The sequence below is a fragment of the Sphaeramia orbicularis genome, chromosome 6, assembly GCF_902148855.1.
Source record: "Sphaeramia orbicularis chromosome 6, fSphaOr1.1, whole genome shotgun sequence".
In the NCBI taxonomy this organism is placed as follows: Eukaryota; Metazoa; Chordata; class Actinopteri; order Kurtiformes; family Apogonidae; genus Sphaeramia; species Sphaeramia orbicularis.
Window position 1 is genome coordinate 29,114,676 of NC_043962.1, and position 27,844 is coordinate 29,142,519.

Genomic DNA, 27,844 nt, shown 5'->3' on the forward strand with positions numbered 1-27,844 from the left:
AACATCCACACATGGCGGTTTTAACTTTGTCGTATTTGCTGTGCTTTAGGGAATTTCCTGGAAGCTTTTACTGGGAGCTCTGGTGGTGGCCTTGGGCAGCTTAGTGACGTCCGTTATTCTGACGGCAAGAAACTGACCACATCTGCAGGAAGCACTCTGAACACTCTCAACCATTATCATCTTCATCATCTGTAGCATCAGCCTGCCCTTTAGCTATAGTCCAGCACAGAGGAGTTCTCTACTGTGAAGGCATGAGGAGATTTACAAAGACAGGAGACCAAATGATGAAGCGCTGACCCTTGTTTTTTTAGGAGCGTTTCATGATAGAATGTACAGTATTTGTTAAATATTGACCTTAGTTCTGCACTGGAGTGTCTACTGATCGATAAGACAGCTCTTAACAGTAACTCATCCTTCCAGCGTGGTCTGTTTTTGTGTTTTATTTGGAAAAGAGATTACATTCCTTTAAAAAAAAAAAAAAAAAAAGGGTTTGGAAAATGTTCTGTTATCACAGACACTCCAAATAAAAGATGATATGGACCTGGAACTTTCTGAAAGATTAAAACCAAAATCCAAAAAGCAATTTCTGTAAATGAACAATACTATTCTGTGAAATATTTGATCAGTGCTCAAACAGTGACAGTGCTGAAGTTGCTTCTACTGAGGCTTGAATATTAACTGTTATAAAAAACGTTTTTTCCTGTTTGGTTTTTAAAAGCCTGGTCTATATTAAAGACAAAACAAAAACAAAAACAGCATCCCTTATTTTCTTTTCCATTAAAATATTTGGCCAGAATCTAAATTATGGCCTTATAAACTCCATAAAGTTACATTTACTATCAAATAAATAAAAACAGCTCTAGGATAATTACAGAAAAAAGCATTACATACATTAGATATTTGTACATGTGCAAAATTTCAACCTTGATCAGATTTTACATTTATGAAAATATATTGAAGCTTGACATGTTAAATATTTTATGTTAAAACATGTAAGAAAATGTTCTGGCAAGAAAAATCATGCCGTTTGCTACTGAAAGAAAAGCCACTTGGTGTCCTGCATCACTCCACTGTATTCATCGATCCTATTGATCCCAGTGACCTCAGAGTCCACAGCAGCCGTTCAGAGTCTTCATCCGGTTGGTTTGATTCAGTCTGACCTGAGAATTTGACTGGCGCCTCAGTGTGACATTTTTCTTTACTTCTCTGCAGAAAAGGGAAAAAGTCGAAGTGTTGCCATGGTTTGTGAAGAAATAACACTTGAATTTCTCGCTCTCAGTGGCCTCCTACCTCGCTAGATGAAGCACAGCCTCAACAACATTGGTTCCCTCTTTGGCGCTGGTTTCACAGAACAAGGCGCTGTATGCCTGCAAGCAAAGCATCGACATAACTGACTGCACTCAGTTTATTTAGACACCTGGCAGGTCGGCCGTCTGCGTACACATTTTTTCTATCAGTTGGAATAAAACTTCCACACCTTGGCCAACTTCTCCCCGTGTGAACTGCTCACACAGCTTCCCTCTGGAAGCTCATCTCGGAGGTCCACCTTGTTTCCAATAACACACATGGGGATTTTTTCATCGCTTGATTCCTGTGCGAAAATAAAGACGGTGTAAATTTTATCTGTGCTGTTTGGAGGGGTCATGCTTTCATTTTACTATACAACAGAACAAGTGGTGCCAGACAAACCCCGCCCCTCACACGTCTTGTAGCCTATTTTGGCATCGATCCAACTGTCATCATTACACGTGTGCTGATGTCAGCATATCAATTGCCTCTATATATGTGCCAAGTCAGAAGTAGATTGAAACAAAATTAATGTTTTTATAGACATTTGAAATTTTGCCCATTATAAGTAAATGGGAGAAGAAAAAAAGAATTTAGAAATTCATACAATATTTGAACGTTGACCTGCTTTTCCCAAAATGTAACCATATCTAATCTGGGTCACTGGCAATCTATAAACTCAATTTGGTACGAATTAAACCAAAAGTTTTGCTGCTACAGACATATGAAATTTCACCCATTATAAGTAAATGGTGGGAAAAAAAGATTTAAAAAATTTACAGAAAATTGAAACTTTGACCTACTTTTCTCAAAATGTAGTGACATCTATTCTGGCTCACTGGCAATCTAGAAACCCAATTTGGTATGAATTCAACCAATAGTTTTGCTGCTAGAGACACTTGAAATTCCACCCATTATAAGGAAATGGGGAAAAAAAGATTTTAAAAATTCATAAAAAAATTTGAACTTTGACCTACTGTTCCCAAAATGTAATCAGATCTATTCTGGGTCACTGGTAATCCATAAACCCAATTTGGTATGAAATCAACTAAAAGATTTGCTGCTAGAGTGTTAACAGACAAACAAAAAAAAAAATAAAGAAAGACACAAACTGCACCAAAAACAATACCCCTTGCCTCCCCTTCGGGGGGGTGGGGCAAAAATCAAAACCACACTCACCTGAATCTGATCCACCCATGCTCTGACATTTAGGAAACTGCTTTCTGAGGTCACGTCATACAGAAGCAGGACTCCGTGAGCTTTACGGAAATAAGACCTGGCAATGCTGCGAAACCTGAAGACAAGGCAGATGGAAAGAAAAGACCATATTTTTCAGTAATTGCTCTTTTATTCTTTCTTCCTTGAGAGCTTCTGGACATCACTGCTCTACCTTTCCTGCCCAGCTGTGTCCCAGATCTGGAGGCTCGTCTTCTCCCCGTCCACCAGCATCCTCTTTATTTGGAAATCAACCCCTTAGAACCAAAAAAAAAAGCAGATTTAATCATCTGACAGCAAGAATGTATCTGTGTTTTATCAAGTGTGACATGTTTGCTGTGGCACCCACCCAGCGTTGTCTGAATATCTCCTCGGAACTCGTTGAGTGTCAGCCTCAGCAGGAAGCTGGACTTTCCAGCTCCTGCGTCTCCTGCTAAAACCAGACGGTACATCGGAGCAGGTTCCTCATTTTCTTCTATGACAGCGTCTGTTGGCTGTCAGAGGAAAAGGACATAATAAATAAGCAGTTACTAAAGGTGACTGAATGAATGAATGTTTATTTCAGACATATAAAAAGCACAATACACCAAAAAAAGCAAATTAACACAGACAACCAAAAAGAAATGTATACTATTATACAAAAGATAGTGTTAAGATCCCTGACTAACTACTTTTCAGCTGCATCTCAAATACTTTACCCTCATATAACACCCACATGTGTTCATAACCAGGTCATTAGGTCTGTATTTCCCACAATTCCTACGTACATAGGACAGATATACTAAACTTGCTTTACTTTGGGGCCTTTATTTTTCAAAACGATAATGATAAACTACATTTTGAACATACTGCAAGTAGGAATAAAATATAAAGGTGAACAAAAAGAAAAACAAAATCTAATCAAAATGACAAGAAGCCACACAAGGAGAGATACTGAACAAACAAACAAAAAATTATTGATCATATAAAATGGATGAAAATCAAAAGCCACATCACATAAAATGATCTAGTTCTAAATGCAGTGATTTATTAACTTTTTAATTTAAAAAATTAACACCTTGACTCAAGTTCAGTAATTACCATTGTATTTTAGTTGTAAATGTGTTGGTGATATTTAGAAGAGTTTTAAAAAGTACAAAATATCAAAGTCTCACTGTGAATCAATTAATCGCATTTAATGTCAGCCAAATTAGAACCCTGGACCATAAACTGAGTCTTCCTCACTTAGAATAATAGGAGGACTGAGGGTGTTTCACAGAAAAATTGCACAATCGTACTGTGACATTTGACTATTCATTCATTTTTTGTAACCGCTTAATTCTCTGGAGGGTCACAGTGGCTGCAGCTGACCCCACCTGTCACGGCCGAGGTTGGGTACATACTGGACATATTACCAGTTTATCACAGGGCTGACATCTGGGGACGAACAACCATTCAGTCTTAGAATGACCAATTAACCAGAGGATATGAACCCAAGACTGTGAGGTAAGACTAAAAGCTCTGAAAAAGCTTTTAATTGGCCACAATTGAAGCTCAAATCAGGAAATCTTTTTAGTATTGGCTATTTCAATATTTTAAGACGGGGTCTCTGAAGTTGCAACCACTGAATTTGGAGTTTAAAATCATAATGGACAATAGAAAGACAGATGAACAAAAGAGCAAATGTCTGCCAAAGACTGTATTTTACTTAAATCTGCACCATGATAAGATGTGGAAGTGGGTTAAAAAGATCCTAAACTACAGGGATGTCAAACATACAGTCCGTGGGCCAAAACTGGGCCTCCAGAGGTTCTAATCTGGCCTATGGGATGAATTTGCAAAGTGCATAAATTATATTAAAGGTATAATTCAAGAGTGTCAAACTTATTTTAGCCCAGTTTGATCTCAAGTGGGTAAGACCAGTCAAATAATAGACAAATAACCTATAAATAAACAAATAATGGCGACTCAAAATTCCACACTCTAAAACTGTAACACTACTATGCCTGTTATTAAATATTTTTGCCTTCCACTGTGATCTGTAAGTTGTAATGCACGTGTCTAAATGATGAGTTGAGGCCTAATATTGTTAAAATTGCACTTATTTTTCTACGGAAATTTCAAGTTGTTCAGGTTATTGAGAAAAGATAGTTTGTAAATATAACCACTTTCATAATTCAGTTGTACTTCTTTGCACTAAAACAGAGACAAAATCGGAGTTGTCATTATTTAGAGGCTATTATGCTATTTATTTTACTGGTCCAGCCCACTTGATATAAAATTAGGCTGTATGTGTATGTGTTAAAACCTGAGAAACCCTGTGTTTTCTAAAACACTAGCTTGTTTCTTATCGAGCGGTTCAGTTTACTCATTTTACCTTTGAGGAAAAAGCTGACAAACGCCTGCGTATAGATGATCTGATGGAACTCGCTCTGCTCGGAGCCCTTGATACCACAGCTTCAGATTTGATGTCTGACACCTGGAATAATAGAGGAAGTTCAGTTTTAAAGGAGTGATATTTTGCTCTTTTTGTTTTAATGGAATTATACATTTTAAAACATTTCCCTGTGGTCTACATAAACTGTAAATGCTATGCTTGGATCTGAATTCTTCATTAATTCAACTCCACAGGTCCATCTTCAACCCTATTTCAGAATAATGACACCAGAAAGGTCGTTTTGAGCGCTGGCCCTTTAAATGCATTTCCCACCCCACCCCTTTCAGGTTGTTGGCTGTGCTGCTCTGTCCCGTTCAACCACTTGTGCTCATTAATTCAACCAACAACGGAACATTTTAGGCAATCAGCTCAAAGTTTGGACATATTTTCAGTACCGCTGCTGCTGATAAACAATTATGTCGTACCTGGAGAAATGTTCGTCGAAAGTCTTGAACTTACATGTGCAAATGTCGTGATGCAACTAGTTATAGATGCAACAAATTAAGCAGGAATTAAAACAAGTTGTAGAAATCCACTTGATTTTGGCCAAAATTAATGTGAAGATAGCTTTGCAGCACCTGGAGAGTTCAAATTCAAACTTTTTGAACTATTACGGTCTAAATACACAAACAAGTGGTGCCAGGCACAACAAACTCCACCTCTCACACATATTATAGCTTATTTTGGCATTGATCCAGCTGATGTCATCATGTCTATGCATGTGCTGATGTCAGCATATCAATTGCCTCTATACATGTGCCAAGTCTGAAGTAAATAAAACAAAATTGATGTTTTTATAAACATTTGAAATTCCGCCCATTATAAGTAAATGGGGGAAAAAAGATTTTAAAAATTCATAAAAAAATTTGAACTTTGACCTACTTTTCCCAAAATGTAATGACATCTATTCTGGGTCACTGGTAATCTATAAACCCAAACTTAGTATGAATTTAACCAATAGTTTTGCTGCTACAGACATTTGAAATGTCACCCATTATAAGTAAATGGGAGAAAGAAAAGATTTTAAAATTCATAAAAAATTTGAACTTTGACATACTTTTCCCAAAATGTAATCAGATCTATTCTGGGTCAGTGGCTACCTATAAACCAAATTTGGTATGAATTCAACCAATACTTTTGATGCTAGAGTGTTAACAACAAACAAACTGAACCAAAAACAATACCAGGGGTAATAAATGTACCAGACTAATAAAAGTGGGTTTAGCTAAATATGACCCCTTTAAGACCTCCTGTTTTTTCTTTTAAGACTCTGACCGTCATGTGTATTCTGACCTCGACATCGGAGTAACTGCAGTGCACAGTTTCCACTGAGTTCCTACTGTCGTCGCTGTCGTAATCGCTGCCTGAGTTGTCGGCTGTGTCCATGGGCAGAGAGACGCCGCTGTCCAGGTACTTATCAGCCCATGTGGCGACGTGAGAGTAGTTCATCTTACTGGGATCCTGCTCTGAGCTGCACCAAAGCACATACAAACATAAGATGGCTTTAGCTGTGACAATTTAATTCCCCAATATCAATCCACGGACTCACAGAGGTGTGAAAAAACTTCATATACCTGCTGTGGTTGAGTGTGCTCTGTCGAAGGGGTTTCATCCTCCTGGCTGGGATCTCATTTTGGGGAGACAGCTGTGGAACAGATTAGGAATGTCAGGGAGGAAACTTTTTAACACTTCAACTAGTGGAAACAATTTACTGTCAGCGTCTATCTGATGTAGAGCCTGTGGGTATGAGGAAATATGTCACAGCAAACAAGGGACTTACCCGCCTTTTAGCTGCAACCACTTCACCCGCCAACGCAGTGCGCAGCCCGTCATTACTGTCATACAGCTTTTTGTTCATTTCCCTATTAATGTATGCAAGGAAACACAAGGCACAAACATTCACTGTCATGCTTCACAAGCGCAGCTGTAGTAAATGGTCTGTTAACGACTCTGCAGGTGAAAAACAGACTTACTGAAGGATCTGAATCTGATCGGAGTACGACTGGTATTCCATAACCATCCTCCTCAAATCGTCTGTTTCTCTGGGATGTTAGAACTGAACGTTAGATCACACTGTGCGTACATGAGATATGAGCTTCAACATGGTGAGTCATCATTTAGACCAGGAATGTCAAACTCATTTTAGTTCAGGGGCCAAAACACCCAACCTGACCTCGAGTGGGTCTATAGCAGAGTTTCTCAAACTGTGGGGCGGGCCCCCCAGGGATGCGTGAAGACTTTCCGGGGGGGGCATGGGATCACTCCTGGGTGTTTTTTTTTCTTCAGGTTAGCACATGTAGCAGGTAGAACTAATGTTTTTAGTGTTGGAGTACCCTGGACTCATTTTAGGGATGCACAACAAACAAATCTACTGTCATGGTGATCTGTCACTAGACTAAACAAAGAGTTTAGGTTTGGAGAATGGACAAGGATTTGACTGCAAGGTTTCTGTTTTTGCATAGTTTATACAGTTTGCACTTTAATGTTCTGAGATATGCACTGTAAATGGGCTCATTGCAGCCACTGATTGTTATTTGTTACCAAAATTAGTTTGTTGTTCTAAAAAAAGTTACTTTATTGTCATAATCGTAAGATAATTGCACATTTCCTATTTTTATTTGGAAAAATATGGCCTCAGGGAGCAGTCTTGTTTTGTTTATTTGTATTATTCAAGCAAAAATCTAAGTTATTTTTAATTTGCACAACAAATTATTCAAGGAAAGGCAAAAAGTATTTATACAATATTGATGTTTCTTTCAATAAAAGTTGTAATTGCACCATTGTTGCAATGTTGCTGGGGTTGAGGGGGGCCTGGAGATTTTTTGTCCTCCAAAGGGGGGCCCCAAAGAAAAAGATTAAGAGCCACTGGTCTATAGTGAATGAGTGCTGTATGAGTGTTGGCTGTTTTATGTCCTGTTCTGTCACCTGCCTAGGGACTGCAGATGAAAAGTAGTTATTTTTACCATTTCTGGCATATTTACATAGGTGTATTTTTTAAACAACAATGTTCATAAATATGCATGGTCCCTATTAAAGGTAGGGTAGGAGATCGGATCGAGCAAGATACATTTTGAAAATACACAATTCAGAAGTCCAAACCCCTTTCTACAGCCACACCTCCGAAGTACCGGAACATGCAATGCTTGTTCCCGAGGGTTCACGAGCGCTGTGCAGCATCAATTCACCCGGCCCCAGGGGGAGACGGGGAGGGACAAATGGCAGTTGAGTTTGATAGACATATCACCATTCAATCATTTCAAAGAGCCGGTTAAAATGATTGGATGGTGTTTTTTCAGTCCTGTCCGTTCCACAAGTAACTAAAATGTTTTATTTTTGTGTTAGAACATTTAATTAATTGGTTGCAATCGGGGTGTGAAGGAGATTTTAAGCAATATAGTAAAAAATGCTCCAGGAAAACATCTCCTACCCTATCTTTAAATAAACCAATAAATAAATAAAAAATCCCCCCCCAAAAAAAGATTGGTAAAATAGTAGTATAATAACTTAATATGAAATAATGGTAACTTGTTTTTTCTTTTTGTTTTAGTACAAAAACGTATTACATTTTCGAACTATCCTCAAACAAAATGTGAATAACCTGAACTTCCATGAACAACTGGAAATTTCTTAAGAAAAATAATTGCACATTTGACCATATTTCCCCAGGCAATGCAGACACTTAAACAATAATGCACTATACCTCGCTGCTACTTCCCTCCTCATGTGCAATAATATCTATTTATTCACCTAAATACCACCATTTATTTATGCTGTGTTTACGTCTGCCTCAGTGTTGTTAAGTGTTGATAGGTGTGTGTTTTTATTGTCTAGCCACTTTTATTTTGTCTTAGATACTTTTATAGTCTTAGCTGCTTTTAATTGTCTTTATTTTGGATATAGCATATGTTTTCTTTGATGTTAAGCTTGATTTGCACAGACTGGAAGAGCACCTTGAATTTCGTCATGTTGATGCCTTCTGCTAATATGACGACAATAAAGCTTCTTATCTTAAATTATGCCTCAGCCTATTATTTATTCATGTGCATCACAACTTACAGACCACAGTGGATCTACAAATACACAAAATTATTAGTTACAGGCATCTGGAATTGAAAAATATAGAATTTAGCTTTGTGATCAATACAACTTGATTGTCAGTGTCTTTGCAAATTCATCCTGGGGGCCGGATTGAAGCCTTTTTCTGTTCTATGATTTTGACTTTAACTGAAAGCAGATCTTACCTTTGGTGTTGAGTCTTCTGATCTGCATACATGTTCTTCAGTTTATCCAGCTCAGAGTGCAGGATGGCGATGTTTGTTTGTGCTTGTACCAAAGAGGCCCGCAGATGCTCATTTTCCTGATGGAGAGAACATGAATGAATGAATATAACACATACACACATTTGTTTTTGTTTGTTTTTTTAACTCAAAAGAACCACTCCCAGTTTAAGTTACCTGTGACAGATCGCTGATTTGTTCGTTCAGTTTGGAAACCTCCTCTTTGGAACTGTTAACTTCAGACTCCTCTTGGCTCTAAATGTTTAGATGAACAGTGTTTAGATTCTGGGATTAAATTTAAAGACACACACAGCATTAATGGAACAAACCAACCATAATCATTTCATTCCATGGAGACATAGACACAACATTCACTACAAATATGCTTGTATGTAAAGGTTTATATGAGTGTTTTTATGAGTGTTGCTTCTTGTACGACAAAACAATGAAGTAGTTTGTTTTTGGAGCAAAATGCAAACAAGAGATGGGATGTAGTACAACAAAAAAAGTTTGGTATTTTAATTATGGAAGAGGATTAGGGCTCCTGGAAAAAAATAAAACAAAACAAAACAAAACAAACAAACAAAAAACAATTAAAACCCAATATATTTTTTATTATTCTGAGAAAAAAAGTCAGAATTTAGACTCGTTTTCTTAGAATTCTGACTTTAATCTCATAACAATTTAAAAAAAAAAAAAAATTTAAAACAGACAGAATTCTGAGAAAAATGTCAATTCTGATGTTTTTCTCAAAATAACAATTAAAAAAAATATATTGGACTTTTTTTTTTCCAGTGGCACTAGTCCTCTTCTGTACTTGACAGTGTTTAACAATTCATAAGAAAAGAAAAGAAATTAACAAACATCTGCACAGAATACCATTTCTACTCAAAAACTACATGTTGAGGCCATTTTCTGTTATAAATCCTTAGAGGGAAGAGATAATAGTACAAACACTTTAGAACCTCATAAAAGATTCCAGTATTTCCTGATAATTTACTGTCCACTGGATGATAAAACAAGCTGCCCCGTTTCAACAACTACTGGATGGCTTAATGACCAACAGCTTTAAAATGTGACTAAACAGCATCCCCCTGTGGACAAATGGCTTCATAAATATGAACGATGCATTTTTCAGTCCAGTCACTTTAATGAGGTTCTCTGCATCAACATGTGGAGCTGAAAACAGGCCAGACCATTACTCTGTAAGACAGAAAATACATCTGGTGTCTGATTAGAGGGAACTTTTATCCTCACTTTCTGCATCATTCCACCTCTCTCATCTTTGTTTCTGTCATTTCATGTATATATTTAGAAAACATACAAGTAGCCATCACTGCGTATCCAAGTGTGTTTTTCAGTTTTCCTGTACTTTACATTATTCTGCATCTATTTTTTTATAAGCAGGGAGAAAAGAAATATGATCACGACGTCATTTGTGCAGACACATCTGATTGGCACTCTTAGACTATAAGTGAACTGTATGATACAGTAAACACAGGTCATATATAAGCTCCTTAAAGGTCATCTGAAAAAAAAATGGGCTTATCTGGTAGAGCAGGGGTTTCCCAGAGAGTAAAGGCGCAGTATACTATTTTTTTCCAAATGTATTTTAGTTTAGAAGTGTTGTGTGCTGACAAAGGATTCTGATTTCTGTACAGACAAATATCTGGCATCATTTCTGTGGGATTGATGAAATTGTAGCTTTGTTATTGTACTATAATGTAAATGTAGACAGGATCTTTACTTGGAGGTGAACAAGATGATGCAATTCCCTGCTAAATGATACTGATATTAAGTGATACTGAATGACAGAATTGTATTTACACAAGAGACATTTGACAGTTTAAAAGGGTTATTTTTCAAGTCAAAAAAGTCACAGTTTGATGTAAAACTGGGATTTTCATCTCTTTTAACACTTTTTCACCCTCCACATGAAGAACTAGAAGCACTCGGAGAGCGCAGACCTCCGCCAAGGCAGATCAGTGCCCCGGATTTGGATGAAAATTTCAGGGAATGTTGATACTGGCACAAGGAACAAATGATTAAATTTTGGTGGTGATCGGGGGTGGGGGGTGGGGCCACAGGGGCCCACAGATCGGCCTTGGCGGAGGTCTGCGCTCTACGAGTGCTTTTCTAGAAAAGACAGCGCAGACCTCCGCCAAGGCCGATCCGTGGGCCCCCGTAGCCCACCCCCCCACCAAAATTTAATCATTTGTTCCTTGTGCCAGTATCAACATTTCCTGAAATTTCATCCAAATCCGTCCATAACTTTTTGAGTTATCCTGCACACAAACAGACAAACCAATGCTGACAACAACATAACCTCCTTGGTGGAGGTAAAGATAAGTCAGTTGTAGTGTCTCACTCTATATATCATATGTACATATAGACAATAACTATACCTTAATTCTTGCACGTTAAAAACATATGCTTATACCATATCTATTATGACTGGAGTGTATTTTTCTGATCTTAGACTTTATTTGTGTTGTAATGAATTGTTTTGGTTTTTTGTAACCTGCTGCATGACTATAGATGCAATGTAACAGTTACACCACCTCTGGCATATTTACATCGGTATTATATACTATGTTCATTAATGTGCTATGTGCCGTCATTATAAATAAACAAGTGGCGCCAGGCACAACAAACCCCGCCCCTGCACATGTTTTGCCCATTATAAGTAAATGGGAAGAGTTAAAAAAAAAAAAAAAAAAAATCCTAAAACATTTTAACTTTGATCTACCTTTCTCAAAATATAATGACACCTATTCTGGGTCACTGGCAATCTATAAACTAAATATGGTATGAATTGAACCCATAGTTTTGCTGCTAAAGTGTTAACAAACAAAGAAATCAAACCAAAAAAACCCTTGTCTCCCTTCGGGTGGCGGGGTAATACAATGAAATAAACAAGGTGACATACACAAAAGTAATGATCATTTTGGTGCTGGTGACACATATCACATGCTACAAGAGAAGTAGTCCAATAAACTGCACATTTCTTGGCTTGTAAAATTATCTTTTAGTTGACCAAACATCATGTTTAATTATTTTATAAGTAAAAAAAAAATAAATGAATGAATGAATAAATGAATGAATGAACTTTAACTTTACCCGGGATTTTAAAAAAAAACCCAAAACCTTGGAGCATTTCCACCAAACTTTCCCTGAAAAAAGTTCCAAGTAGGGGGTAGGACTTTTCATATTCCACTGAATCCTTGTGGGCGGGGCTATGTGCTGAGGAGCACTGATTGGTGGAACACACTTGCATTATTCTGTTCTAACATTCATCCACTAGAGCCAGTGTGTGGCTGCAAACTAGTTCATTCCATTTGTACAAGCTTCAATTCATTTGTGTTTTGATCACACAGAAAATGGAGTAAAAGAAGAAATGTTACGAGAAGCGGACAGATGTCGAGGTCCATTTATTGAATACATTCTTATTGAGCGTTTAAAGTCACTCTTTTGAGAGTATTTGGCTCCTTCAACTCCCCTGCTATCATCTGTTTGTCCGTCAGAATATGCTGAAAAGAAATTCAGCGGGACTTCAAGTTGCAGATGCTGATTTGAATAAACTTCCAGGAACTTTGTGGTGTAAACACAATCCCCACTGATTACCAGGAATTCTTTAACCCAGGTAAATAAATTCCTGGTAATAAAAGTTTGAGTGAATATTGGTGGAAAAGGTGCTATTATCATCACTATCAGATAACGGTCTCAATTTAAAGCTGGCCCCATCTCCAGATATTATATACTGCAGCTTTAAGCACAAATTTTTTTACAAACGGGATCTTTAATGTTGTACTTCAGTAGTTTTTTGTTTTATTTTCCTGTTGCACAAACATGAACCTACCTTTAATAACCTGTCCAGCGCCGCGTGCAGGTCTGCTACCTCGTTCTTGTGCTTGGTCTGCATGGCCGCCACGATTCCCTCCATTTTCTTTCGCTCCTGCAAACATGAAACCAAAGCAGTCAGAGCGGCAGTGGCCACCGGTTCAGGCCTTGAGCAGGGCTTTCATCTGCCTTTACAGAGGCTCTTTGTGAGCAGTGGAACCTGCTGCCACAACACAAATACGCAGGTAGTGGAGACAAATCACTGAACACTGTACATCTACTCTTCACATCAGTACAATGAAGGGGAACTGTCTGTGAACTGCTACTGATTAAATGCATGTGTTTATACAGATACAGCTACTTGATGCATTTTTTTCCCCACTTTATAGTCAACTATAAACACAACAGATTTCCCACTCACCTCATCTCTCACCCTGTCTTCTGTTCTGGTAAGTTGTTGCTGTATATCATCCTCCAGTTCTGCCAGCTGACTGTTGTTCATCTCCTCAGCTCTGTTACAACAGGGACGTAGGTTTAAGTTTGCCTCAATCAAAGCGCGCTCTTCAACAGGAGTCCCGCAGGTGAATAAAGCCGCTGTTAAAATCAAAACGGGTTCACCTCGCAGCCCTATGTCAGCTGACTTGACTGCAGTTGCGAGCGCTCTGCTTTCGTCAGGCAGAAAAAAGGAGGGACGAGCGTTGAAAAGCAGATTCTACAGGTGAGGTTTCCCAAACACGTCTCACAAAGATTCCCTTTTAATAACAAAGTGGAAGGATCTCAGCGCTCGGTTTACTGAAGCACATGGGGAACGATCCAAGAAGAAAAGAACAGCCACGGAGGCACATTTAACTCGTTCTACTTCCTTGAATATGGAATGTCACCTTTCCTCAGAGTTACTGAAGCACAACGAAACACCTCAGACACAAAACAGAAACGGCTGAAACACACATTTCCTCCTTATGTGCCAGATTGAAATCCAATAGTTAATTCAACTGTGGATCGCTTTACTCATTGAAAGGAAACTATTAGCCTGCCAACAACTTTTAAAGACTCCAGAAAGTGAATCACATAACTAGTAATGGCAGCTGTAGGGCACAAATTACAGGGAATTCTTTCCGGGTTTATTATTGTGTCAAGATTTTCCTGCATGTCACCCTCAAATGCAGCTAATTTAGAGAAATAAGTTAAAAAAAAAACACAATATGAGAAGTGGAGGTTGGGTAACATGATGCAAGATACATACAAGACATACTGCTTTTTTTCATAAGGATCCACCTGTTTTTAATGGGTCTCCAGGGGTAGATTAAAAGACAAGATAATACTGTGATATGGGAATTCATTTTCATTTCACAAACTGGTCCAAAAATGGTCACTTGGATTTAACTAAGCAAACAAGTAAGTAATTAATGCAGAGATTTAGAGCTGCAACCGACTAATCGACTAGGTGTTTGAAGTCAATGCAAAAAGTCCTAATTCAATTAATCGATTCGAATTGATTGAAAGGAGATATTCCATTGCAGTTTTCCTGAACTGAAGCTTCTTTGTGCGTCACAATAAGCGTCCGTGTGAAACACAACAGTGGAACCAATGTTTAACAGCACAGAAATGAAGGAAACAAAGCTTTGATTCAGGAGAATTGTGGTTGAATGATTTGTTTGGATCACTTTGAGTCGATTAATCGGTTGCAGCTCTACTGAGATTTCTCAGATTCAGCTGGAAACCGCTTATTTAACCCTCAGAGATCTAAACAGCCACCAGCGACCAAAAGTGTCTACTGTTATACGATGGGGGGGGCTGAAAAGTTCATTGCCCGACTGAGAAGGAGTTATTGCACAGCACTGAAATGCGTCATACATTTAATTCAACCTTTCCTGATACTAACTGCATGGTGTCCTTCCATATAAACCCACATTGGATAAATAATTTAGGACTTTGAAAAGTAGTGCTACAGACATTTCATGAAAATGCTTGCTTTTCACCCCTCCCTCGTTCTCCCTACCCCTCTTGAATTCAGCTTCCCAGTTTTGCACAGTTGGTAAAGCTGGAGCATCATCCCCTATAGCAACCATGTCAGCATGAATGTCCTTGGGGGCTAACCCCTTTTTCTGCAGACATTTGATAAGACCACGGTGCCACGGATAGTTCTCTGGTTCTACTTTTCAAAGTCCTAAATTATTTATCCAATGTGGGTTTATCTGGAAGGAAACCGTAAAATTAGTATCAGGAGTGGTTGAATTTAATGTATGCCAAGTTTCATTGCTGTGGAATAACTCCTTCTTAGTCAGGCTATGAACTTTTCAGCCCCCCCCACTCGTATAATGTTTAATCACTTCAGAACCACTAACTCTATCAATATGTAAAAATAATTTAGATAAAATGCAGTTTCTCCGCCTTTCAGAGGTATCAGATATGACCCACTGGGACGTTCAGAGGCTCCGTAGCTAACATGGAAACACCGTCATGTTCCGCCACAGTGATTCGCCAGTAAAACCCATGGAGTTTGATATAAATGAGTGGTTATGAGGCTTGTTTTTATGCTCAAACATGATATTACTGAAAAAGAAACTTCTTCCTTCAGTTATAAATTTACTCCAAGCTTTTGTGAACATCTACATGATCAATAAATTCAATAAAGGAACATTTCATTTGATTTCACTGTAAAAAAAAAAAAAAAAAAAAAAAAAAAAAAGCAAAATGCAGAAGAAAATATTATAATAAAAGGTGATTAATTGATTTGGAAAGGTTAAAGGTAGAGGAAAACTCATTTTTAACCACTCATTCTCTCCATAAAATGAAAAGATCAAAGGTAAAAGCTACAATGTTGTTAAAAACTGCTAAGCAAATGATTAGAACCTGGAAGGATAATGTTAGAAAAGAATTTTAAATGATTATGACAGAAGAATTTTGGTAAAATCACAAGTCAGAAAAAAAAAAAAGAGTTTAATAGTGAAAGTATGTTTCTCCACAGAAACAATGTGAGGAAAACTCATGGGTCTAAACAGCTGTATATCCTTAAGGAAACCACAATCAGTGAAGCTAATCAAAAAAAAAAAGTCTTTGTTGTGCTAAAGAGCATAAATATTGGACTGTGTTTCAACGGAAAAAGGTCTGATGAGTCCAGATTGACCCTGTTCCAGAGCGAGTGGCCTAAAACGAATGCAATTATGGACCGGAATAAAAGTGACGTTGCATAAGCTTATCGAAGCGCTGCCACAGTGAATGAGTGCTGTACTCTAAGATAAATGAAATATTAAAGTCCAGGACTTTTTTTGGCCGAGCTGTGGAGAATCAATGTTCTATTCTGTTCCAACAAAGCCACAGAAAATCCAGAGGAGAACACTCGGTGTGTTTTATTCACCCAATAATGAAAACTGAAAGTGAAGCAATTGAACAGATTCTTCAAGTGAAACATTCTCAGTATCAGGCAAATTTAAAGAAGATTTTCCTGAACAAAGAATACACCTTAAAGGAAGAAGGTGTTTCAACACTGGAAAATTAAATCAGTTATGTGGTCGCAAACACATTTTTTCTGAGGTAGTAGTTAGTGGTGAGCGGCTACAATGCTCCTGTTACTGTGTTTCACATTCTGACATCCCCAAGATGCAGCAAAGTGAATTTATTTAACAATGTTTAACATCATAAGAGACAGTAAAAATGAAGTCCAGAAATGTTGAAATGAAATGTTCTTTTTGAGTCTCAATCTTAAAAGTTTGGGAACCCTTACTCTTACTGTAACCTTCCAGGTTTTTGCTGCATGGGCATGTCCTCCAGCCTAACTGTAATCCTGTGCTGCGTTCACTGTCCTCCAGCCTAACTGTAATCCTGTGCTGCATTCACTGTCCTCCAGCCTAACTGTAATCCTGTGCTGCGTTCACTGTCCTCCAGCCTAACTTTAACCTTGTGGTGCGTTCACTGTCCTCCAGCCAAACTTTAACCCTGTGCTGCGTTCACTGTCTTCCAGCTTAACTTCAACCTTGTGCTGCATTCATTGTCCTCCAGCCTAACTGTAATCCTGTGCTGTGTTCACTGTCCTCCAGCCTAACTTTAACCCTGTGTTGCGTTCACTGTCTTCCAGCCTAACTTTAACCCTTTGGTGTGTTCACTGTCCTCAAGCCTAACTTTAACCCTGAGTTGTGTTCACTGTCTTCCAGCCTAACTTCAACCTTGTGCTGCGTTCACTGTCCTCCAGCCTAACTTTAACCCTGTGTTGCGTTCACTGTCTTCCAGCCTAACTTTAACCCTTTGGTGTGTTCACCGTCCTCAAGCCTAACTTTAATCCTGTGTTGCGTTCACTGTCTTCCAGCCTAACTTTAACCCTTTGGTGTGTTCACTGTCCTCCAGCCTAACTTTAACCCTTTGGTGCGTTCACTGTCCCCCAGCCTAACTTAAACCCTGTGGTGCATCCACTGTCCACCAACCTAACTTTAACCCTGTGCTGCGTTCACTGTCCTCCACCCTAACTTCAACCTTGTGCTGCGTTCACTGTCCCCCAGCCTAACTTTAACCCTGTGCTGCATTCACTGTCCTCCAGCCTAACTTTAACCCTGTGGTACATTCACTGTCCTTGAGCCTAACTTTAACCCCGTGCTGCATTCACTGCCCTACAATTTAACTTTTACCCCGTGCTGCGTTCACTGTCCTCTAGCCTAAATTTAACCCCATGCTGAGTTCTTGTAGAACTGTAGTTCCTTTCTTTCTTTTGTATGTTTCTGTGCAAACTACTGGCCCAAAAATCAATAAATGCATTAAACAGTCAAACAGGTCATTCCGTTTTCTGCTGACGGTCATGGGTTTATTCACCGTTAAGTCACTTATCGTCTCAGGAGAAAATCTGTTAACTATTGTCCTAATGTCAGACCATCCTCATTCCCTCCAGTGATGACCACACCTTTGAAACAATAACGTTTCTCTGTGACTTCGTGGTTCACCTGCAGCGTTTCTTACCGTCTCAGACTGGTCTCCAGCTGCTCACACTCCAGTCTGCTGTCCACGCTCTGACTGATCAGAGAGCGGACCAGGTCCTCGTACTGCTGCAGCAGAGTCATGTTTGCAGAGGACTGAATGGACTGGTACAGGTCCTCCAGCTGCTCCCTCAGACTGTGGGAGGAGGAAAAGGAAAGCCATAATCCTCCCAAAAATCTGTCTGATCATACAACTACTAGCTCTCGGACATGGAGGGAATTTGCCTGGAAAAATCTTATAAGATTTTTTATTACACCCAAGTTACAGAGGCATCAGGAATGTTGGAGAGAATGCGGGAAGATGGATGTTGACCATTCTCATGTTTTTTGGAAATGTTCAAAACTTTCGGAATATTGGGAAATAATCTACAATGTCCTATGTCAAGTATTAGGATACACAATTCCAAAGAAACCTGAAATTCTTTATTTATGCAACTTTGGTGATGACACTATACATGAATACGATAAATATTTGGTAAAGGTGATGTTGATAGCTGCAAAAAAATGTATAACAAGGAATTGGGGGAAGATGAACGTACCATCAAAGGATCAATGGATAACTACGATCGAGGACATATTTCTAATGGAAAAACTAACACACACATTGAGACTACAAGAACCGCAAATGAACAAAAAGTGGAAAAAATGGACATTATAGAAGTAAAATAATTGATAAGACTGTGCTACCCAGACTTATTTATGCTGTTGTGTTTTCTTTTTGTTGTTGTTCTTTTAAAACTAATAAAACATAAGTTACAAAAAAAAAAAAATCTGTCTGGAAAACAAGTCCTCAGCTCTGATCATCAACCAAAAACACGGTATAGACATAGAGTGAAAGACTGTTTATTTTGAGTGAGTATTCCCAACTTCTCAAATTATATATTATTTCCTAAAATATAAACTATTTCTGGCATCTGTGGCTTTTTTAAGTTTCTCTGTGTGTGATAAACTATTTAGCCTATTTAGTCCACTGTATATGCAAATGTTGACACTTACCCAAATAAATAACATTCAACCATATTAAGTGCTAATTTAACATGTTTAAAGTAATGAGTAAATGGATCTGTAGACAAATTCTGTAGCTCTATATTGTTTTTCTTTCTTTTATATGTTCTAATGATGCCTGTATTTGGATTTGCAAGTGATTTTTCTTATGTGCTTCCATCTTTTTATCATCTTCTTGTATAAAACGTGCAAATAAACTTCACTAAACTAAACTCAACAGCAGTTTCGGACATCTGTTTGTCAGATCATTTATTTCTTGTTACTAATGAGCTGCTATATTAGATGATTCTCATATTGCATTAAAATAAAACTGGCTATTAGACAGGCTGTTTGTAAAGAGGACATATTTTACACACGAAGTTTCTAAACATATTCAACCCTGAAAACAACAATTTTCCATTTTCTCTGAATAAATAAGTGACTGACAACAAAGTAGACATAAAGTCTCACTTAGTTTCTCAAGTTAAAATAGTAAATCTTCTCTAATATGTGTATTTGTTAGTTTCAGATTAAGGACAAATGAATAATTAGCTTAAAGCGTCATATGTTTTTAATAATCGCTTTAACTGATGGTTTTGCATCTTGACTAAGTTTCACAGTGAATGTCTGTAAACATATTTTCATCCCTTGAGACATACACTATGTTCAGACTGCAGGCAAATGTGGCATATGTGACCTGTATCCGATCTGTTAAAGACAGTTTGAACAGCGCAAATCAGATTTTTTTCAAATCCGACCCAGGCCACTTTCATATGTAGTCCTAAATCTGATATGTATTTGATATTTTGCAATGCGACTTCAGACTGAACCGCCATGTCGCATTTATCCGACCTTTACGTCATTGAAATGGGACAAACGTCACAATTCTGTGTCCTAGGAGGAGGAACGGCGGGAAAAATACATTTACTTCTGTAAACATAGTGTGTGCCTGTGTAGTTATGTATTACGTCAGGACCTCTTTTGCACATGCAGGTCACTTCAGGGTCGCATTCAGTTCATACTCAAAACTGATACAAGTTGCATTTAATGTGTAATATGAATGAGCACCAAAAAAAAAAAAAAAAAAAAAATTGGATTTCACCAAAAAATCCAAATTGTGCATTAAGACCTGCTGTCTCAACATAGCCATAGTTTCAGGTTAATTATGTGGGTGTATCTGTTTCATTTTCATGCAGTCTACAAGAAATCACAACATCACTACATGATTTTCAGATTCCACTGTAGATGTTTTGAGTGTGTGTTCATTTAACTCTTTCGGTGTTGTTATAATGAACACTACATTGCCAAAAGTCACACATGTCCAACCAACATCTGTGAAAGAATGGGTCCACTCTCAGGAGCTCAGTGAATTGAAGCGTGGTACTGGGTTTAGTGGTTCCAGGAGAATGGTACTTGTCTGAGTGCACTGTGTCCAGTTTAACATTTACTGAAGGGGGGATTTATGGAGTGGGATTGATTTTCAAGGGTTGGGTTTGGCCCCTTAACTCCAGTGAAAAGAACTCTTAATACTTCAGCAGACCTAGACATTTTGGACAATTTCCTGCTCCCTGCTTTGTGTGAACAGTTTTGGGACATCCCCTTCCTGTTGGACCTGAGCACCAGTGCATAAAGACATGGATGAGTGTGTTTGGTGTGGCCTGCACAGAGTCCAGACCTCCACCTGATGGAACACCTTTGGACGAATTAGAGTGGAGACTGTGATCCAGACCTTCTCATCCAACATCAGTGTCTGACTTCACAAAAATACGTCTAACACAGGGGTCTCAAATATGCGGCCAAGGGGGCCAAATGCGACCCGCCAAACGTTCCAATCCGGCCCCTGGGATGAATTTACAAAATGCAAAAGTTCCACAGTCAAGGCTGTCGAACTCATTTTAGTTCAGGTTCCACAGACAGATCAATATGATCTCAAATAAAATAGCATAGTAACCAACAAAAAATAATGACTCCATATTTTCTTCTCAGTTTGATGTGAAAAAAAAACAAAAAACATTATGCCGATAAATATTGACAATTTAAAATTTGTCTTTGTTTTAGCGCAAAAAATAACATTAAATTATGAAAATATTTACATTTACTAACTGTCGTGTAACAATAAAATGTGAACAACCTGAACATATATAAACAACCTGAAATGTCTAAAGAAAATTAAGCACAATTTTAACAATTTTCTGCCTGTTATTAAGTGTTTAGTGTCTTTGTAGATCCGATCCATAATGCACACGTAGAAATAATAAGTTGAGGCATAATATTGTTAAAATTGTACTTTTTTTTCTTAAGAAATTTCTTTTTTTTCAGGTTATTCACATCTTTTTTGTTTAGATAGTTTATAAAAGTAAGTATTTTCATAATTTAATGGGGTTCTTTTGCACTAAAACAAAGACAAAAATTTGGAGTTGTCATTATTTATAAGTTATAATGCTATTATTTTACTGGTCTGGCCCACTGGAGATTAAATCGGGCTGAATGTGGCACCGGAAAGAAAATGAGTTTGAGTGCCCTGGTCTAACAGAATGGTTAAAAATTCCCATTAACATACTCCTAAACCTCATGGAAATCTTTCCCAGAAGAGTTGAAGCTGTTAAAGCTGCAAAGTGTGGGTCAACTCTATATTAACCCATAAAAACCCAAACATCCATCGGCAACCAAAATTATTTTCTGATATAATAAATTAAATCACTGTTGATCCACTAATCCTATCAATCCATGTAAATAATTAGTGTAAAATATAGTTTGTCGTCTTTTCATGGTCATCAGATATGACCCATTTGGACGTTCAGAGGCTCTGTAGTGAACATAAAAACACTGTCATCTTCTACAACATTGATTCAACAGTAAAACCTATGGAAGTCGGATCAATGATGATGGATGGACACACTTGGTTTATGTTCAGTTGATGATATATTTTTCTGAAAAAGTCACTTTTTTGGCAGTTAACTCTCAACTTTAATCTGAGCTTTTATGAACTTTTACATGATCAGTGAATTAAATACAGGAAAATACCTGATTTATACTGATAAAATGCAAAATACAGACGATAATATGATAACAAATGGTGACAAATCACTTCAGAAAGGTTAGAAATAGAGACAGTTTCCTTTGGGAACTGGGCCTTTAAGGGTTAATGTGATCTAAAGGTATACTTGGTAACTTCAGCTTTATTATAATTATGAAAAAAAAGCAAATAAAGACCCAAACATCCATCATTGACTAAAAGCATCTACTGATCTAAACTGTCTGTTTATCCACTAATCCTATCAATTCATGTAAATAATTAGTGTAAAATATAGTTTGTCATCTTTTCATGGTCATCAGATATGACCCATTTGGACGTTCAGAGGCTCTGTAGTGAACATAAAAACACCATCATCTTCTACAACATTGACTCTCCAGTAAAACCCATGGAGTTGGATGAATGACAGTACATGAAGACACTTGCTTTATGTTCAGTTAATGATATATTTTACTGAAAAAGTCACTTTTTCTATCATTTTCTCTGTTTTTTTTTTTATATAAACCCCTCAATTTTAATTTGAGTTTTTATGAATATCTACATGATCAATAAATTAAATATAGGAAAATACCTGACTTTCACTTAAGAATACAAAATACAGAGCATAATATAAGAATAAATGTTGATAAATCACTTAAGGAAGGTAAAAAAAATAGTGAAAAATCCATATGGGAACTGCCACAAAAGAAGCACTGGGTCTTTATGGGTTAAACCCCATGGATTAAGAATGTGATGTTATTAAAGATCGTGTGTGTAAAGTCATCTTATGTAGTTACATTTGTAAAGTTTATCTAGTTTATTTCATTATTCTAAGAGGTATTTTTAATATTCTGTGTATCTCTCTTCTTTAGGCAGTGGGTTCTGAATCATTGCCTCTAAGAGCAAATAAACTGTTAACACTACAGTAGTTCAACAAATAAAAAGTCTGGAGTGTTGCTCCTGTTGTCAAGGAGACGGCTCATTGACCACATGACCCAAACTTTGGACAAATCACAGAGCGTCTCGTGGGACAGATGGGACTGTTAAAGCTGAAGTTACCAAGTAAACCTTTAGATCACATTAACCCTTAAAGGCCCAGTTCCCAAATGAAACTGTCTCTATTTCTAACCTTTCTTAAGTGATTTAAGTATTTTGTATTTTATCAGTATAAATGAGGTATTTTCCTGTATTTAAATCACTCATCATGTAGCTGTTCGTAAAATATCAGATTAAAGTTGAGTTATTATATCAAAAACAGAGAAAACTGCCCAAAAAAAAGTGACTTTTTCAGTAAAATCTATCAGTAACTGAACATAAACCAAGCATTTCCATCCACTGTCATTGATCCAACTCCATGGGTTTTACTGATGAATAATGTTATAGAAGATGACGGTGTTTCCACATTCACTACGGAGCCCCAAATGAGTCATATCTGATGACCATGAAAAGATGACAAACTGTATTTTACACCAATTATTTACATGTATTGATAGAATTAGTGGATCAGCAGGTATTAAACAGTTTAGATCAGTAGATGTTTTTGGTCAGTGATGGATGTTTGGGTCTTTATTTGCTTTTTTTTTTTTTGCATAATTATAATAAAAGGCCAGCAAGTTTGGCACATAATCCCCTCATTTTGAAACTGTCCCTTCAGAGGATGAAATGCTGTGGGTTCTCCATAACTGTCACACCTGTAAGAGTAAATGTGACTCTGTGTGTTTATGACTTAACTCTCTTATTGACAGAACCTGCATGACTCAGGCGCTGTAAATTATATGTGAGCATTTGTGTCATGGTTTAAGAGCAACTGAATGTGGAGATGGCTCTATTTCCTCAGGTAAAACCAGATGATCAATGAGGAGGAAAGAAGAAAAATAGCTGAAAAGTTCTTATATATGAGCCTGTGTTGATTTACAATTTTTTCCTCAAATTTTCTGGGGTAAATGCAAGTATGTGAGAACTTTTACAGGCATAAATCACTATTTAATGGAGCTGATAATGACTCAAAGGAATCTGCGCAAAGGTTGGAAAATACTGTTTGTGTTTTAAAGCTTGTTCCATAATTCACTATGCAAACTCCTGTAAATATTTACCTTATTTGGAGAATTTTTAACCCATAAAGACCCAAACATCCAGTGGTGACCAAAATCATTCACTGACATAAAATGTTAAATACCTGTTGATCCACTAATCCTATCCATACATGTAAATAATTGGTGTAAAATGTAGTTTGTCATCTTTTAATGGTCATCAGATATGACATGGAACATGAACGTGGAAACACCATCATCTTCTACAACATTGATTCACCAGTAAAACCCATGGAGTTGGATCAATGACAGTGGATGGAGACACTTGGTTTATGTTCAATTCATGATAGATTTTGCTGAAAAAGTCACTTTTTATTCAGTTTTCTCTAGTTTTGATATAATAATCCTCAACTTTATGCTGAGCTTTTATGAACATCTACTTGATTAGTAAATTAAATGTAGGAAAATACCTGATTTCACTGAAAAAAAAACCCAACACAAAATACAGAAGATAATATTCCAATAAATTGTGATAAATCCCTTAAGGTTAATAGTAAAGGTAAATATGGAGGAAAATTCATTTGGGAGACACTTGGTTTATGTTTAGTTTACAATATATCTTTCGGAAAAAACAATCTTTTTCTTCAGTTTTTTCTGTTTTGGATATAACAATGTTGATGTTTAATGAACATCTACATAATCAGTACATTAAATACAGGAAAATACTTGATTTTCACTTAAAAAAGCTAAATACAGAGCATAATATTAGAGTAAATGATGATTAATCATTTAAGAAAGGTTAAAAAAAGAGAAGAAAAATAATTTGAGAACTGCCACAAAAATAGCACTGGGTCTTTATGGGTTAAATTAGGGGTTGTCAAACTCATTTTAGTTCAGGGGCCAAATTCAGCCAATATGATCTCAAGTGGGCCAGACCAGTAAAATAATAACAGTGAAAAAAGTAAAATTAAATTATGATAATGTTAGCATCTATAAAAATCTGAATAACATCAACAACTGGAAACGTCTTAAGAAAAACAACTGCAATTTTAACAATATAATGCCTCAGATTATCAGTTTATCATTTACACATGTACATAACAACTTAAATTATAATCACAAATACACAAAACATTCAATAACAGGCAGAATATTGGTAAAATTGCATTTACTTATCTTAAGACATTTCAGGCTATTCACATTTTTCATAAAACAAGAGTTTTTTAATATAAACATTTTCATGTAATTTTACTTTTTTTACACTAAAACCAAGAGAAAATTTGCTGTTTTCATAATTTATAGGTTTAATATGATAGTATTTCACTGATCTGACCCACTTGATATCTAATTAGTCTGCATGTGGAATCTGAATTAAAATGATTTTGCCATCCTCAATTGTTAATATCTTCGGTGTCCTTTTTGTATTTCACAAATCCATCCTACGGGCCAGATTGGACCCTTTGGCGGGCCAGTTTTGGTCCCCGGGCCGCATGTTTGACACCTGTGATCTACTTGATTAGTAAATTAAATGTACAAAAATACCTGATTTCAGTGAAAGAAAACACAAAATACAGAAGCTAATATTCCAATAAATTGTGATAAATCCCTTAAGGTAAATAGTAAAGGTAAATATGGAGGAAAATTCATTTGGGAGACACTTGGTGTATGTTTAGTTTACAATATATCTTGCAGAAAAAACAATCTTTCTCTTCAGCTTTCTCTGTTTTGGATGTAACAATGCTGATGTTTAATGAACATCTACATAATCAGTACATTAAATACAGGAAAATACCCGATTTTCACTTAAAATGCTAAATACAGAGCATATTATTAGAGTAAATGATGATTAATCACTTAAGAAAAGTTAAAAATAGAGAAAAAATAATTTGGGAACTGCCACAAAAAGAGCACTGGGTCTTTATGGGTTAAATCACAGGTGTCAAACATGCGGCCTGGGGCCAAAACCGGCCCTCCAAAGGGTCCAATCGGGCCTGTGGGATGAATTTGTGAAATACAAAAATTATACTAAACATATTAACAATCAAGGATTTTAAAATAATTTTAAGTCAATTCAATCTAAAGTGGGTCAGACCAGTAAAATCCAATCATAATAACCAATAAATAATGAAAAACGCAAATTTTTCTCTTTGTTTTAATGTAAGAAAGGAAACATTACACAAAAATATTTACTTTTACAGACTAACCTTCAACAGATATGAACAACCTGAAATGTCTTAAGAGAAGTATGTGGAATTTTACCAGTATTCTGACTGTTACTAAATGTTTTGTGTATTTGTAAATCCACTGTGATCTTTACATTAGAATACACATGTGTAAATAAATACACTAAAGCATAATATTGTTAAAACTGCACTTATTTTTCTTAAGAATTTCCAAGTTATTCATATTTGTTCATGTTATGTTCAAGCACAGTTTGTAAACATTTTCACAATGGAATTATACTTTTTCACTCAAAATCATAGAGAAAACTTTGGAGTTGACATTATTTATCAGTTCTTATGCTATTATTTGTATCCTTTTACAGTTCTGGCCCACTTCATATTATCTTAGGTTGTATGTGGCCCCTGAACTAAAATGAGTTTGACCCCCCTGGGATAAATGGAACTTCATGGAACCAAGTCTAACAGTATTTGCGTAAAAGTACAAGCCTCTGGATATTTAAGAAGGAAAAAAAAAAACCACCTTTATAGGACCAGTTTTCAGTGCAGGATGTGGATTTACCTTCCAGACAGGAGAGATGTCGCGTCTACTCTGCCCACCAACTCTTCCCACGGAAAGCCCTGAACGTGGGCCGACCCCGCACCTAAAGACGCCAGATCCAGAGTCTCTGAAACCTCCTGAAACCTGGAGGAAAACTTGCTGTAGTCGATGTATCCATCTTTACTGGGGTCGAACTTGTCGAAGAGACTTTGGATCTCAGTTTCGGGGACGTTCAGCTCTCGACACACAGCCGTGAAGTCGTCGTACTCGATGGCACCGGATTTGTTGACATCGCAGGCGGAAAACAGTCTCCTCAGGCCGGGTCGTTCCATGGTCGTGCGTAAAATGGCAAACACTGCGCGTAAAAGTCTAAACGGTTAAAATGTAACTCCTCTGACGCACTGTGCGCACTCTGCCTGCCAAAATAAAAGCCTATTAGGTTCAATTAGAGTCTCACGGAGCCTCTGATTGGTCCGGATCGGACTGTGGGCGGGCGTAATCCGGATCAATGGGGCCCAGTGTGTGCATCACTTCCACCTGGGAGTTCCAGCAGAATGTGGCTGCATGCTCGGATGTCATCTGTGCGGGCTGTAAAGCTGGAACACAATAGAAGTGCATCAGATAGGCTTTGTTTGTCTTTAAGGTGTGTGTGTGTGTGTGTGTGTGTGTGTGTGTGTGTGTGTGTGTGTGTGTGTGTGTGTGTGTGTGTGTGTGTGTGTAGCAGTGTGTGAGAGTTTATCAGACACTCCTGGGTTTGCAGTGTGCCTTTCTGACTCCACCCGGAGATTAAAACTGTTAAAAAAAAATACTCCTACTAGGGCTGGGTCTTTCAATCTAAATATCAGTAGTAATACCAAGGTGAGTATCGGTATCGGATTGATACTAGTTTGATGAGATCGATACTTTTGTTGCAGTTTCTCTTCTATAGGTCCAGCACATTGCATGAATTTCCTCACAGAGTTCATGTGAGCGCAGCTTCTTTCCAAATCTCTCTCTTTCTGATGTTCTCTCAGTCCCCCCCCCCCACTCTGCCAGAGTCAGAGCACTGACTGAGAGCAGCCTGTGATGGATGAGGGTCTCTTGCGGAGAGAAAGAGAAGC

The 27,844-nt window shown here is 37.4% G+C and overlaps 2 protein-coding genes across 3 annotated transcripts in view; one reads left to right on the top strand and one right to left on the bottom strand.

Moving 5' to 3' along the window:
* Positions 1–486, top strand: part of fkbp16 (FKBP prolyl isomerase 16) — a 41,847-nt gene extending 41,361 nt beyond the window's left edge. For both annotated transcript variants that reach the window (XM_030136006.1, XM_030136007.1), the window contains exon 8: positions 50–486. In XM_030136006.1, coding sequence (XP_029991866.1) covers positions 50–136 — 87 coding nt within the window. In that variant the 3' untranslated portion in view covers positions 137–486. The remainder of the gene's footprint in view (positions 1–49) is intronic.
* Positions 443–27,076, bottom strand: rasef2 (RAS and EF-hand domain containing 2). Its single transcript, XM_030136005.1, has 17 exons — positions 26,766–27,076; positions 17,980–18,132; positions 13,457–13,547; positions 13,055–13,150; positions 9,373–9,450; positions 9,160–9,275; positions 6,892–6,960; positions 6,699–6,780; positions 6,493–6,563; positions 6,212–6,389; positions 4,859–4,960; positions 2,852–2,996; positions 2,678–2,759; positions 2,467–2,581; positions 1,478–1,591; positions 1,291–1,367; positions 443–1,206 (listed from the first exon to the last, which is right to left on the bottom strand). The coding sequence occupies exons 1-17, from the start codon at positions 27,074–27,076 to the stop codon at positions 1,104–1,106; spliced, it is 1,983 nt and encodes a 660-aa protein (XP_029991865.1). The 3' UTR covers positions 443–1,103.
* Positions 27,077–27,844: the final 768 nt, after the last annotated feature.